Source organism: Xenopus tropicalis, chromosome 4 (genome assembly GCF_000004195.4).
Source record: "Xenopus tropicalis strain Nigerian chromosome 4, UCB_Xtro_10.0, whole genome shotgun sequence".
Taxonomy (NCBI): Eukaryota; Metazoa; Chordata; class Amphibia; order Anura; family Pipidae; genus Xenopus; species Xenopus tropicalis.
The window spans coordinates 41,371,196-41,382,370 of NC_030680.2; the positions used below are offsets into that span (position 1 = coordinate 41,371,196).

At 40.6% G+C, this 11,175-nt stretch overlaps 1 protein-coding gene across 3 annotated transcripts in view; it reads left to right on the forward strand.

Moving 5' to 3' along the window:
- The window catches only part of edc4 (enhancer of mRNA decapping 4), a 64,685-nt gene extending 57,756 nt beyond the window's left edge, over positions 1 to 6,929 (forward strand). For all 3 annotated transcript variants that reach the window (XM_004913502.3, XM_002935371.5, XM_004913501.4), the window contains exons 27-29: positions 998 to 1,217; positions 4,413 to 4,576; positions 6,252 to 6,929. In XM_004913502.3, coding sequence (XP_004913559.1) covers positions 998 to 1,217; positions 4,413 to 4,576; positions 6,252 to 6,444 — 577 coding nt within the window. In that variant the 3' untranslated portion in view covers positions 6,445 to 6,929. The remainder of the gene's footprint in view (positions 1 to 997; positions 1,218 to 4,412; positions 4,577 to 6,251) is intronic.
- Positions 6,930 to 11,175: the final 4,246 nt, after the last annotated feature.

An 11,175-nucleotide genomic window follows, 5' to 3' on the forward strand; every position in this document is an offset into this window, starting at 1 on the left:
TGTTTAGTTGTAGTGTTTTAAGCGTTTAAGGGGGAACATTTACTAACCATCGATTTTTAACTTTAAATTCAATTTGAATTTTTGTTTCAGAAAAGTTGTAGCTTTTTTTTTTTTTTTAGTAAATGAGTTTAGTCGAATTTGGAAATAAAAAAAAAAAAAGTTATGGAGTTTTAGCTAATCTGCCAAGGTATATGTAAGGGGAGAGCTTCAATTTTGGGTTCATTAATGTTCTATCCAAAAAGGGTTCCGTATTCTTGGAGGACTTTGTGTAAGTTAGGTAAGGATATATAGGGCCTGGTCAATGTTAGTAGCACATTGTCTGCAAACAGGCATAGGTTGTAATGTGTTATGTCTGTGTTTGAAACAAATAGCTATGGCTAGCAGTTCAATGCATAAAGCATACAGTGGGCATCCCTGGCTGGTTAAGGAGTGCCAGTAGTTTAGAACAACACAGCAATGTGTAAATACTATTCACAGTACCCTTGACTTTATAGTATTTTCAAAGCCTGCAGTTTCTTCTCATCCCTACTCAGTACTGTGTGCCCTAACCTCATTACCCAGTGTAAATACATGTGCAGGTGAACCTTATCAAGCCCTGCGTCTGGTAATTTTTACCTTATTATTCCCGACTAATTATAATGTGACCAGCCCATACATCATTTCTGACCCTGTCTTTAGTACTGCCTTTTCTGTGTATTGCCAGTAGGAAACCAAGCTTTGTGTTTCTTTGGCCTAGCATTATTCCAGGGTGCTCTTTGCTCAAGTCTCAACACAAATCTTTGCAAAGGAAATGATTGCACCGGGACCTGTGATGGGTGCTGCAAACTACTAGGAACTTTGGTGGCAATAATTTCTGTTAACTTGGTGGGTTTAAATGATTTGAATTTTTTTTAATTCTGTTTTTATTTCTATTTTACGGTGTCAAACATTTTTTTTTTCAACAGGGTTGTATTGTACAAGAAGGATACTATTAATCTAGTTTGTTTGCCATTTGCAGCATGCAGGACTCTATCCTATCACAGGTACAAAGAATCATCAAGGAGGAAGTGAGCCATGCTATGAAAGAGCAGCAAGCAGCTGTCACATCGAGCATTATGCAGGCTATGAGATCTGCAGCAGGAACTCCTATCCCATCCTCACATATGGATTTTCACTCCCAGCAGACTCACATCCTGCAACTTATGCAGCAAGGTCAAATCAACAAGGCTTTCCAGCAGGTACACATCTTGTTTAGAGAATGTTCTTGTTAATGTTTTCACACTTGTTAATGTGTTTCACACATTCCTTGGCTAAGCAGGTAAAATGATTTTGTTTTGCACAACGATCCTTGGCATGTAAACCTATGACTACATGACATGAGACACAAAAGTTGCAAAATAAAATCCTTTTAACTACCTTCCCAAGGCTATTGGCATATGCTTGCATTTTTGTAAGGAAGTTTGGTCCTACCCCTCTCAAGCTATGAGTTCAGGGTGTTGCACCAGAACCCCCCATATGGAGCAGTGAGTGGAATTGGTTCATATTCCTTTATTTGCAGTGGTTCCTGTCTTACACAGAGTGGCCCTGGGCATAGGTACCATGACATTTCCTTAATGCGCTAAAAAATATTTTTGTTTGTTTTTGGGGTCTTTTTGTGTTTTTTAAGGAAACAATGCAAGGGGTTAAGTGCTTTTTATGGAGCCATATACCATTTGTTCAAGCTTTCCTGGCATGCTTTTTCTTAAAGATATGGAATGCATGTCAGTGTACTATTTTTGTAACTTATAATTGATCACTTACATCAGAGGAAAGTGCAAAGTTCAGAAAAGGCCACAATCAGCCATTTTTTTTGCACTTTGCACACAGTGTTCTAGTCTTCAGGAATTGCAACAAGTCCATGTGCTCCTTTCTGTAGCAAAGAGACCTGCTGCTTTCCCACGAATACAGGACTGACTTTGTTAATCAGCGCCATATTTGTTAATAGCAGGAGCGGGGAGGCATGTAGGTGTCCCCCTCTCACCAGCTGCCCTCCTAACTTTTGCATCATTTAAACACTTTAAGGAGCAGCAGAGTACACAGGCTGAAACCGGGCCCTGTTTTACTGCCCTACAGCAGGCAGTGAGGACAGGGCTGGCCTGTGCCAGTTTTATGTCCTGGGGATCAATAAATCCGTGAAATAGTGCCTTTTTTATTACACACAGGGTGTAAAGTCTAAGTTTGCTCAGGAGCAGTAACCCATAGCAACCAACCAGCAGGTAGCATTTACTGGTCACCTGTTTAAAAGCAAACCTCTTATTGGTTGCTATGGGTTACTGCTCCTGGGCAAACTTCGTGCCTTTTATTAAATACGGGGTGTAAAATCTGCATCTCCTTACATTGGCTCTTAGTTCCCTTGGCACTTGGCGTTCTGCATATGCACAGTAGAGTAAAATATTGGGTATACTCTACTGCGCATGCACGAACAGGAATTTGCTCATGGGATGCTGGTAAGTAAAATGACAGCACTCAGACAGTTTTTTTCCACAGGCTGGTGCGGTTCTCTCCTGCTGCTGCTTTGTTGCTGCTCTGCTTTCTGTTAGTATTTTATGGAAAGCAACATTCTCCATCCAAATACTTTTAACTCTCATACCTAGAACCTAGACAGCTTTTGTAGATAGCCCCCATGTGTCTGTCTGCTTTAAATTCTTAACTTTATGTAAGATTTTAATGGTATCAGTACTGAGATTAAATGACCCCTGCATTGTTCACACCTTCAAGATATAATCCCATGTATTTTTCATACCTGTAAGGCCCTTTATTGTTCACACCTCAGATCAGTTACTTGTGTAGTCATGATAAGTTTCCCTGTTTCCTTTCCTACTCTGCCTGCCCTATGCTGCTTGTGTGTGCCATACTCTGCGTGCCCTATGCTGCCTGTGTGTGCCATACTCTGCGTGCCCTATGCTGCCTGTGTGTGCCATACTCTGCCTGCCCTATGCTGCTTGTGTGTGCCATACTCTGCGTGCCCTATGCTGCTTGTGCAGGTGAACCTGGCAGGGGTTTGTTCTGGGAGTTTGTTAGCATTTGCAAATAGTCATTATATGGTCCATAAGGTGTGTAATGATGTGCTGAGAGTTGCTGTGCTATCCACAGGGGAGGGGGGGGAGGAGGAGGAGGCCTCTGGTGAGCGGTTTATTTTTATGGGGGAAAAAGAACATCCCCTATCTGTCTGTTATCCCCCCCCCCCCTAGGGTTTTTTCTTCAGATAATACAACAGTCTTCCCTCATTGTTTAAATCTTCTGCCCCTTTTACCAGTTTAGTTGCACGTCTTTGCACTTTCTCCAGCTCATTAATATCCTTCTTAAGGACTGGAGCCCAAAACTGCACTGCATACTCAAGGTGGGGCCTTACCAGAGACCTATAAAGAACCAAAGTTATGTTTTCTATGCCAAATTATTCTTTATTTGCCACTGAGTGACACTGCCTAGAGTTACACAGCTTGTTATCCACAAATACCCCAGATCTTGCTCAATTAAGGATGCCCCCAACAACTACCAGTTAGTGTGTAACTTGCATTGATCTCATTTTCCAATTTAGTCAACTCTCTACAAAGTGGCAGCGTCCTGCATGAAACTTAGTTTTGCACAATTTCTTATCAGCATAAATACATTACTTAAAATTCCCATCTCCAGGTAATTAATAAACAAATTAAAAAACAAAGAGCCAAGGACACAGCTGCAGTACTCTGCTCCATTTACCACACTCTTTGTAATCTGACTTCATTCAGTTTTCTATCCAAGTGCAAATATGTTCCAAGCTAGTTTTTTTTTTTTAATGTTATAAAATAAGAAAGAAAGATAAAATATAGGAAGGCGGCGTTAAATGGCAACTGGTGGTGTATGGGTTGATCCACAAGTTTACCCTTAGGTCAGGCGAGTTAGAGCTAAAATTTGGTAGATTGTTGCAGGTTTGGTTTGGGTGCAGGTCAGACTGGGGAAGTACACTCTTCCTCCGCTCCTGAAGTTTCCCGGTCTTGGAACCTAACATGCAGAAGTAGCATACAGAGCAGAAAGATGTGGGTTGGGTTTAGGTCCTGTAATGGAAATATTTTGTGGGTTAGGGTTGGGAGTGTGTTAGGGTTGTGCGGGTCTGCTCATTTAAGATTTGTAGTGGGTTCAACTTGTCTGACTGCAAAAATTATTGCTTTTGTTTATCTCTGATGGCATTATTATATTATGAAATACAAGTTTTTTTCATTTGCATATGCATACTGTGAGAGAAAAAATGACAAGTATACAAAGCATGAGAGCCCCTCATTTTTATTACCTTTCTCTTTTTTGTGCTTTTCCTTTAAAAAAAACTATGTATAATAAAACCTCTGTACATGACAAATTGAACTGCTTCTGAAGATGACAATGATTTCCATGTTACCGTATTTTTTTCTCTGTCACAGGCACTGACAGCCTCAGACCTAAACCTTATCCTTTATGTTTGTGAGACTGTAGACCCACAACAAGTATTTGGGCAACATCCATGCCCTCTCAGTCAGCCTGTCCTTCTGTCCCTAATTCAGCAACTATCGTTTGACCTTGGCAGTCGTACAGAAATTAAGCTCAAGTAAGTTCATTTACCAGTATTAATCTTTGCCTGAAATGTATTGAGTTTTGTACACATTTGCAAATCCAAAGTGAGGAAAAAGTGGGAATACTGATTGAAAGGACCAGTACATACTGGTCATACAGTGCAACCTACGGTCGTAGGAGCCATTCGTAGATGTCAGTGGCATGTCATCTAGGGAGATATAATTATTTTTAAAAATGAATCAGCAGCTGCACTAAACCTTTTCCTCTGCAAAAAGAATCTCTGGGACTGTTACAAGTGAGGGAATACAGGGTTATGGGAGATAGCTCTTAGTACAAGTTGATCCAGGGACTGGTCCGATTGCCATCTTGGAGTCAGGAAGGAATTTTTTCCCCTCTGTGGCAAATTAGAAAGGCTTCAGATGGGGTTTTTTGCCTTCCTCTGGATCAACTAGTAGTTAGGCAGGATATATATAGGCATTATGGTTGAACGTGATGGACGTATGTCTTTTTTCAACCCAACTTACTATGTTACTATGTTAGGGGGTTTTGACAGCAGTATAGAACATGCTCGTTTTGTGTTGCATTCGATCACTTCAGAGAGAGGACCATTAGCATAACCATGTGTTTTTCATTTTGGGCAGTCAGTCTGCTGTGATGGCAGAGATTCAATGATGTGCCTGACTGTTAAATGATGAAATATCAACCTATACCTTAGTTGCATGTGTTACTATCACTCAGTTTCACAGCTTTCTGTAGTGTAAATAACAGCACTATGATCAACTGGTGTGCTTTTTATTTATAAATTACACTGTATACATTGCAAATAATTCACTCTACCATTTTAAATATTACCATTGAAATTTTTCTTCTACTCATACTTTTACTTGTCAGTATGACCCAAGTCCCATAATAGCAAACAGGGTTTCTCCTTCTGGGGTGCTATTCTTGTATCTACCACTAGGAGGCAAGTGCACATTTAGCAGTGCAAACGATTTTTGAACTAATTTGATCTCTACAGTGCTAAAATCTTCTCCAGCTTTCTGGTAACCTGCTTTTTGGAAGGGTAAGGGGAGTGTCAGAAATCATTGCCTCTCATATCTAATGTATCTGAGGCTAAAGTTCTTACTGTTTCTCACTGTATGTAATCATGTATTTGTGGTGCCACTACCAATGTCTCACTTTAATTTATTTTGGGTGCCACTACTTCTGCCCCTCTCTGTATAATGTATTTAGGATCTGAAGTTATTGTTCATAGTAGAAGATGTACCATTATTTACAATTGCATACTTTGTGTATATATCTATACACCCTTTACTGTTCAAGCTAATTGGGGCCATTTTCCCATAGTGTATTTTAGCTTTTGGAGAAATGCTTGAAGCCACCCTAAATTATTGGTAGTATAGTCAGTTTTGCCTATTTAAAAAACCTCTAAAATTCAGGACAATGCCACCAGTGCTATTAGCCTATAGAGGCACTATCAGTTCAGGCAGCTGAATCCCTTAGCAGAGGTGTCGGTGAGCTGATATCTAGTTATTGGAGCACAAGTCACATGGCTTTGGGTACCTGGAAAAGTCTAGACCCATGTCAAATTAAAAAAGCGCAAACAGATTTTTCAATCTAAAAACCAGAATTCTGCTGGAGCAGCACTAGTAACTGATGCGTTTCCCATGACACTATTCCTTTAACACCTTACCATTTTTCGTTACTAGTTATCTGGAAGAAGCAGTGATGCATCTAGATCACAGCGATCCTGTGACCAGAGACCACATGGGGACCGTTTTAAATCAAGTGCGGCAAAAACTTTTCCAGTTCTTGCAAGCTGAACCTCAGAATGCTTTACAAAAACCTGCTCGACGTCTGTTGATAATGCTACAAGGACTGGCGCTTCCTACTCTGAGTTAAAGATTTACACAATAAAAATATTTAATCATGATCCAAAATACCAACCTCTTCCAGCAATTCCTATTATCTCTTTCACTGGTTGGGATGGAAAATAATAGCATTTATTTTAGTATATGTCCTGCCTTGTGTAATATTCCAAGTCTTCTTGACTGATGAAAAAGACTTTTCTACCTTCCAGTTCTCACTTGAGCTGTATCATTTATTTGAATCTAAACACAGATTTTTACTTCACGTTATTTCTGTTTGATATTATATATCCTAACAATCATATTACAGAGTCTGGTATGTTTGACAGATTCATTGCTATCTCTATATTCCCTTAAACTGTGTAGGAGTTTTTCACAATAATTTGATTTCTTTTAAAATAAGTTTAAATAAGTCATAGAATTCTAAAAAGTTTATATTTTGTTTATCATTAGGCTGAATTTTAACTATTGTTATTTTGTGCCTGTATGCATACCAATAAAGCATCATCTTCATTCTAATATGGCATCTGGTTTCACAAAACAAAACCATAACGTTTTGTGGTTTTAGTCTCTCAAGATGTTTTTATGACCTGCCTGTCATTGGATGACACATTTTTAGATATGGATATGAGTGATTTAAAATGGGAACAGATAAAAAGGGCAGAGTGAGGGAGTGGTGGAGGAGATGGTGTTAAATGTTAAAAAAAATAATCGGCAGGATTTGGTGAAGGTGTGCAGTGAAGACCACTTCGCTGCCTTGCAGATCTGCTCTGGGGAGGCCGAATTAAAGTGTGCCCAGGATGCACCAAGGGCCAGCACCGATTTCTAATTTGCGCGCCCTCAGGCCGTCCCATTCTGTGCCACTCCCCCCGCCCCTTCCTTCCCGCACAGGCCTTGCCACAAATCCGGGCCTGCCAAGAATATGTTCCAGAAGTGAGCTGTTTGTGGGCCTGCAGAAGTGTGGTGGTTACCTTATTGTAAAATCCCTTCTTTGTCCAGGAGCTTTCAGGTTTTCAACAGCCATGCCATGACTGCTAGCTGCTCCAGCCCAGGATGGTAAGAGCTGCCTTGTACCAGTAGGTCTCAGGGGTAACGACCATGGCAGTGCTATTAACAGAGCTAATAAGGTTATTGAAAAAGTTGATTGAAAAAAAATAGAGAGATTAAGAAAAACAGAATAAAATGAGATTGGAGAAGAAAATATGGAATATATGGTGATGGAGATATTGAATGGCAGGTTATGTGAAGACAGAGAAAAATTAAATGCTTTGTTTTAGGAACGCACTGAATCCCAGATTTGGTTAGGGATTTGGGCCGAATCCAGCCTTTTTTTGATGGATTCGGTTTCGGCCGAACTGAATTCAAAATTTGCATATGCTAATTAGCATTCAGAAAGGGTTACATTTTAGGGAAAAAAATTTATTTGCGTGCGCACAGCGCTAACTAGGATATGGATTTGGTTCGGGATTTGGCAGAATCCATCAGGGTGGGTTTGGCTGAACCCAGAAAGGTGGGTTTGGTGCATCCCTACTTTGTTTACATACTTTTACTTATGTCTTTAAATAGTAAGAGCTGCATGTTGTAGCTACCATCATCCCCAGCTACAGTCAGGTGATCCCAGTGATGGCCAATAAAAAGGGCAACCATTTGGGAACTTTAACCTTTAAAGGAAGCAAGTGTACCATCCTGCCCGAATTCGAACCTGGAACCCACTGTTTGCTATGCATTTCCCTTGCCTCTCACTTATTTGAGTGGACTGCTGGGTTTACTTCAATAATGTTCTTTGTTCATTTCGAATGAACTCCTGCCTGGACCTTTACCTGTTTGACTTATGGATCCCGATTTTGTACTGCGCTGCTGTTCTGGTTTTGACCCGGCCTGTCTGACTCCAATTCTTGTAAGCTGCCTCAGTCTTCATCCTATGATCTGGTTCCCTTGCTTGTTCATAACATTTTAGACCTGGCACCACCCAATTAGTGGAGGGCTCCACCCAAAGCCAAAGGTGGCCGTTGTGAGCTGTGACCGGGACCTTGGCAATTGTTCTAGGTTTTGGGTTACCGGTCGTGACAGCATGTTGCAGGTTATACAGGAGCAGTGGCCATTTCCATGTTGTAGCTCCCATCATTCCTAACTAGTCAGGTTATCCCAGTAGGGCAAAGATTTTGGAGTTTTAACCTTTAAAGCAAGCAAGTTGCAGGTAAAACTTAGCCCCTATAAAATGTATAATGAATCGGTAGAATTCTTATTGAATCAGAAGAGTGAGTGTAGGACTGGCTAGACAAGGGATGACTTTGATTCAGTTGGCCAGCTTGAGTATATTGCAATATACTCAATTGTTTCAACTATGATTTAAAAAAAATATTTAAAGGTAAAGAAGTTAATAGTGAAAAAAAGGAAAGCTTTTAAGAAATATAAGTCAGAGGGGACAGTAGCTGCGTTTAATGATTATAAACACTATAACAAGTGTTGTAAAACAGCAATCCGGAAGGCAAAGATAGAAAATGAGGAGCGCATCGCGGCCGAGGCCAAGACTAACCCCAAAAAGTTTAAGTATATTAATAGTAAAAAGATGCAGGTTGAGTGTGTGGCCCCATTGAGTTATAATAACAATATGGTTACAGCGGATACAGAAAAGGCAGATGTGCTTAACCAGTTCTTTTCTTCTGTGTATACAGTAGAGGAGCCATTGAGCTCCCACCCAATAGCTGCACTGTTGCCTCAGCTCCAACTACACAGTGGTTGGCACAGGATATGGTGCTTAAAGGGTTACACACGATAAATGTAAACAAGGCACCTGGGCCAGATGGAATACACCCTCGGGTACTGAGAGAGCTAGGGGCAGAATTGCAGTGGCCCTTGTTTCTGATATTCTCAGACTCGATTTCATCAGGTATGGTACCTAGGGATTGGAAGAAGGCGAATGTCATTCCCATATTTAAAAAGGGCGTAAGATCTCAGCCTGGCAATTATAGGCCTGTAAGTTTGACATCCGTGGTGGGCAAGTTATTTGAAGGCTTGTTAAGGGATCACATTCAAAATTATGTAGTGGAGAATGCCATTATGTGCAGTAATCAGCATGGCTTTATGAAGGACAGGTCATGTCAGACCGATTTAATTGCTTTTTATGATGAGGTAAGTAAGAAGCTGGACAGTGGGGATGCAGTAGATATAATCTATTTGGATTTTGCCAAAGCATTTGATACCGTTCCCCACAAACGACTGCTTTCTAAGCTAAGGTCTATTGGTCTTAGTGAAGTCGTTTGCACATGGATAGAAAACTGGCTACAGGATCGGGTACAGGGGGTGGTTGTTAATGGTACATTCTCTACTTGGAATAAGGTTCTCAGTGGGGTCCCTCAGGGTTCTGTACTGGGTCCACTTTTGTTTAATTTGTTCATAAATGACTTAGGGGAGGGTATTATAAGTAATGTATCAGTGTTTGCAGATGACACAAAACTCTGCAGACCAGTCAATTCTATCCAGGATGTGACATCCCTGCAGCAGGATCTTGACCAACTGGCAATCTGGGCAGCTAAGTGGCAGATGAGATTTAATGTGGATAAATGTAAGGTCATGCACCTGGGATGTAAAAATATGCAAGCCCCGTATACCCTTAATGGGACTGCACTAGGCAAATCCATAATGGAGAAGGACCTTGTAGATAATAAACTTGGCTGTAGCAAGCAATGCCAGGCAGCAGCTGCAAGGGTAACCAAGGTTTTAAAATGTATTAAAAGGGGTATAGATTCACGGGAGGAGGGGGTTATTCTTCCCCTTTACAGAGCACTGGTAAGGCCCCATCTAGAATATGCTGTTCAGTTTTGGTCTCCAGTGCTCAAACGGGACATTATTGAGTTAGAGAGGGTCCAGAGAAGGGCAACTTAGTTGGTAAAGGGTATGGAAAGTCTCAGTTATGAAGAAAGACTGGCCAAGTTGGGTCTGTTTACACTGGAGAAGAGGCGCTTAAGAGGTGACATGATAACTATGTATAAATATATAAAGGGATCGTATAATAACCTCTCTAATGTTTTATTTACCAGTAGGTCCTTCCAACGTACACGAGGGCACCCACTCCGTTTAGAAGAAGGGAGGTTCCATTTAAATATTCGGAAAGGATTTTTTACAGTGAGAGCTGTGAAGTTGTGGAATTCCCTCCCCGAATCAGTCGTGCTGGCTGATACATTATATAACTTTAAGAAGGGGCTGGATGGATTCTTAGCAAGTGAGGGAATACAGGGTTATGGGAGATAGCTCTTAGTACTAGTTGATCCAGGGACTGGTCCGATTGCCATCTTGGAGTCAGGAAGGAATTTTTTCCCCTCTGCTGCAAATTAGTGAGGCTTCAGATGGGGTTTTTTGCCTTCCTCTGGATCAACTAGTAGTTAGGCAGGTTATATACAGGCATTATGGTTGAACTTGATGGACGTATGTCTTTTTTCAACCCAACTTACTATGTTACTATTTTACCGGATAAACGTTATTGGAATCAGAATTGCTTCCTTTCAGTTTGTTGGTTCTAATTACTATATCTGAATCTATGAATTTCTACCAAGGGGAATAGAATGAGGATGTAGTTCAACATTGTTCATACCCAATTTATATAAGTGCTAAGTGCAAATTCAAAATACTTATACATCCCACCCATCCAATTGGGTGTGAACAATGTTGACCTACAACTCCCACTATATACAGTATTTTCTAATCCTCATTGTAATCCCATGAATGACCATATGGGAATGTTTTTATACACATTTAAGCACAAGCG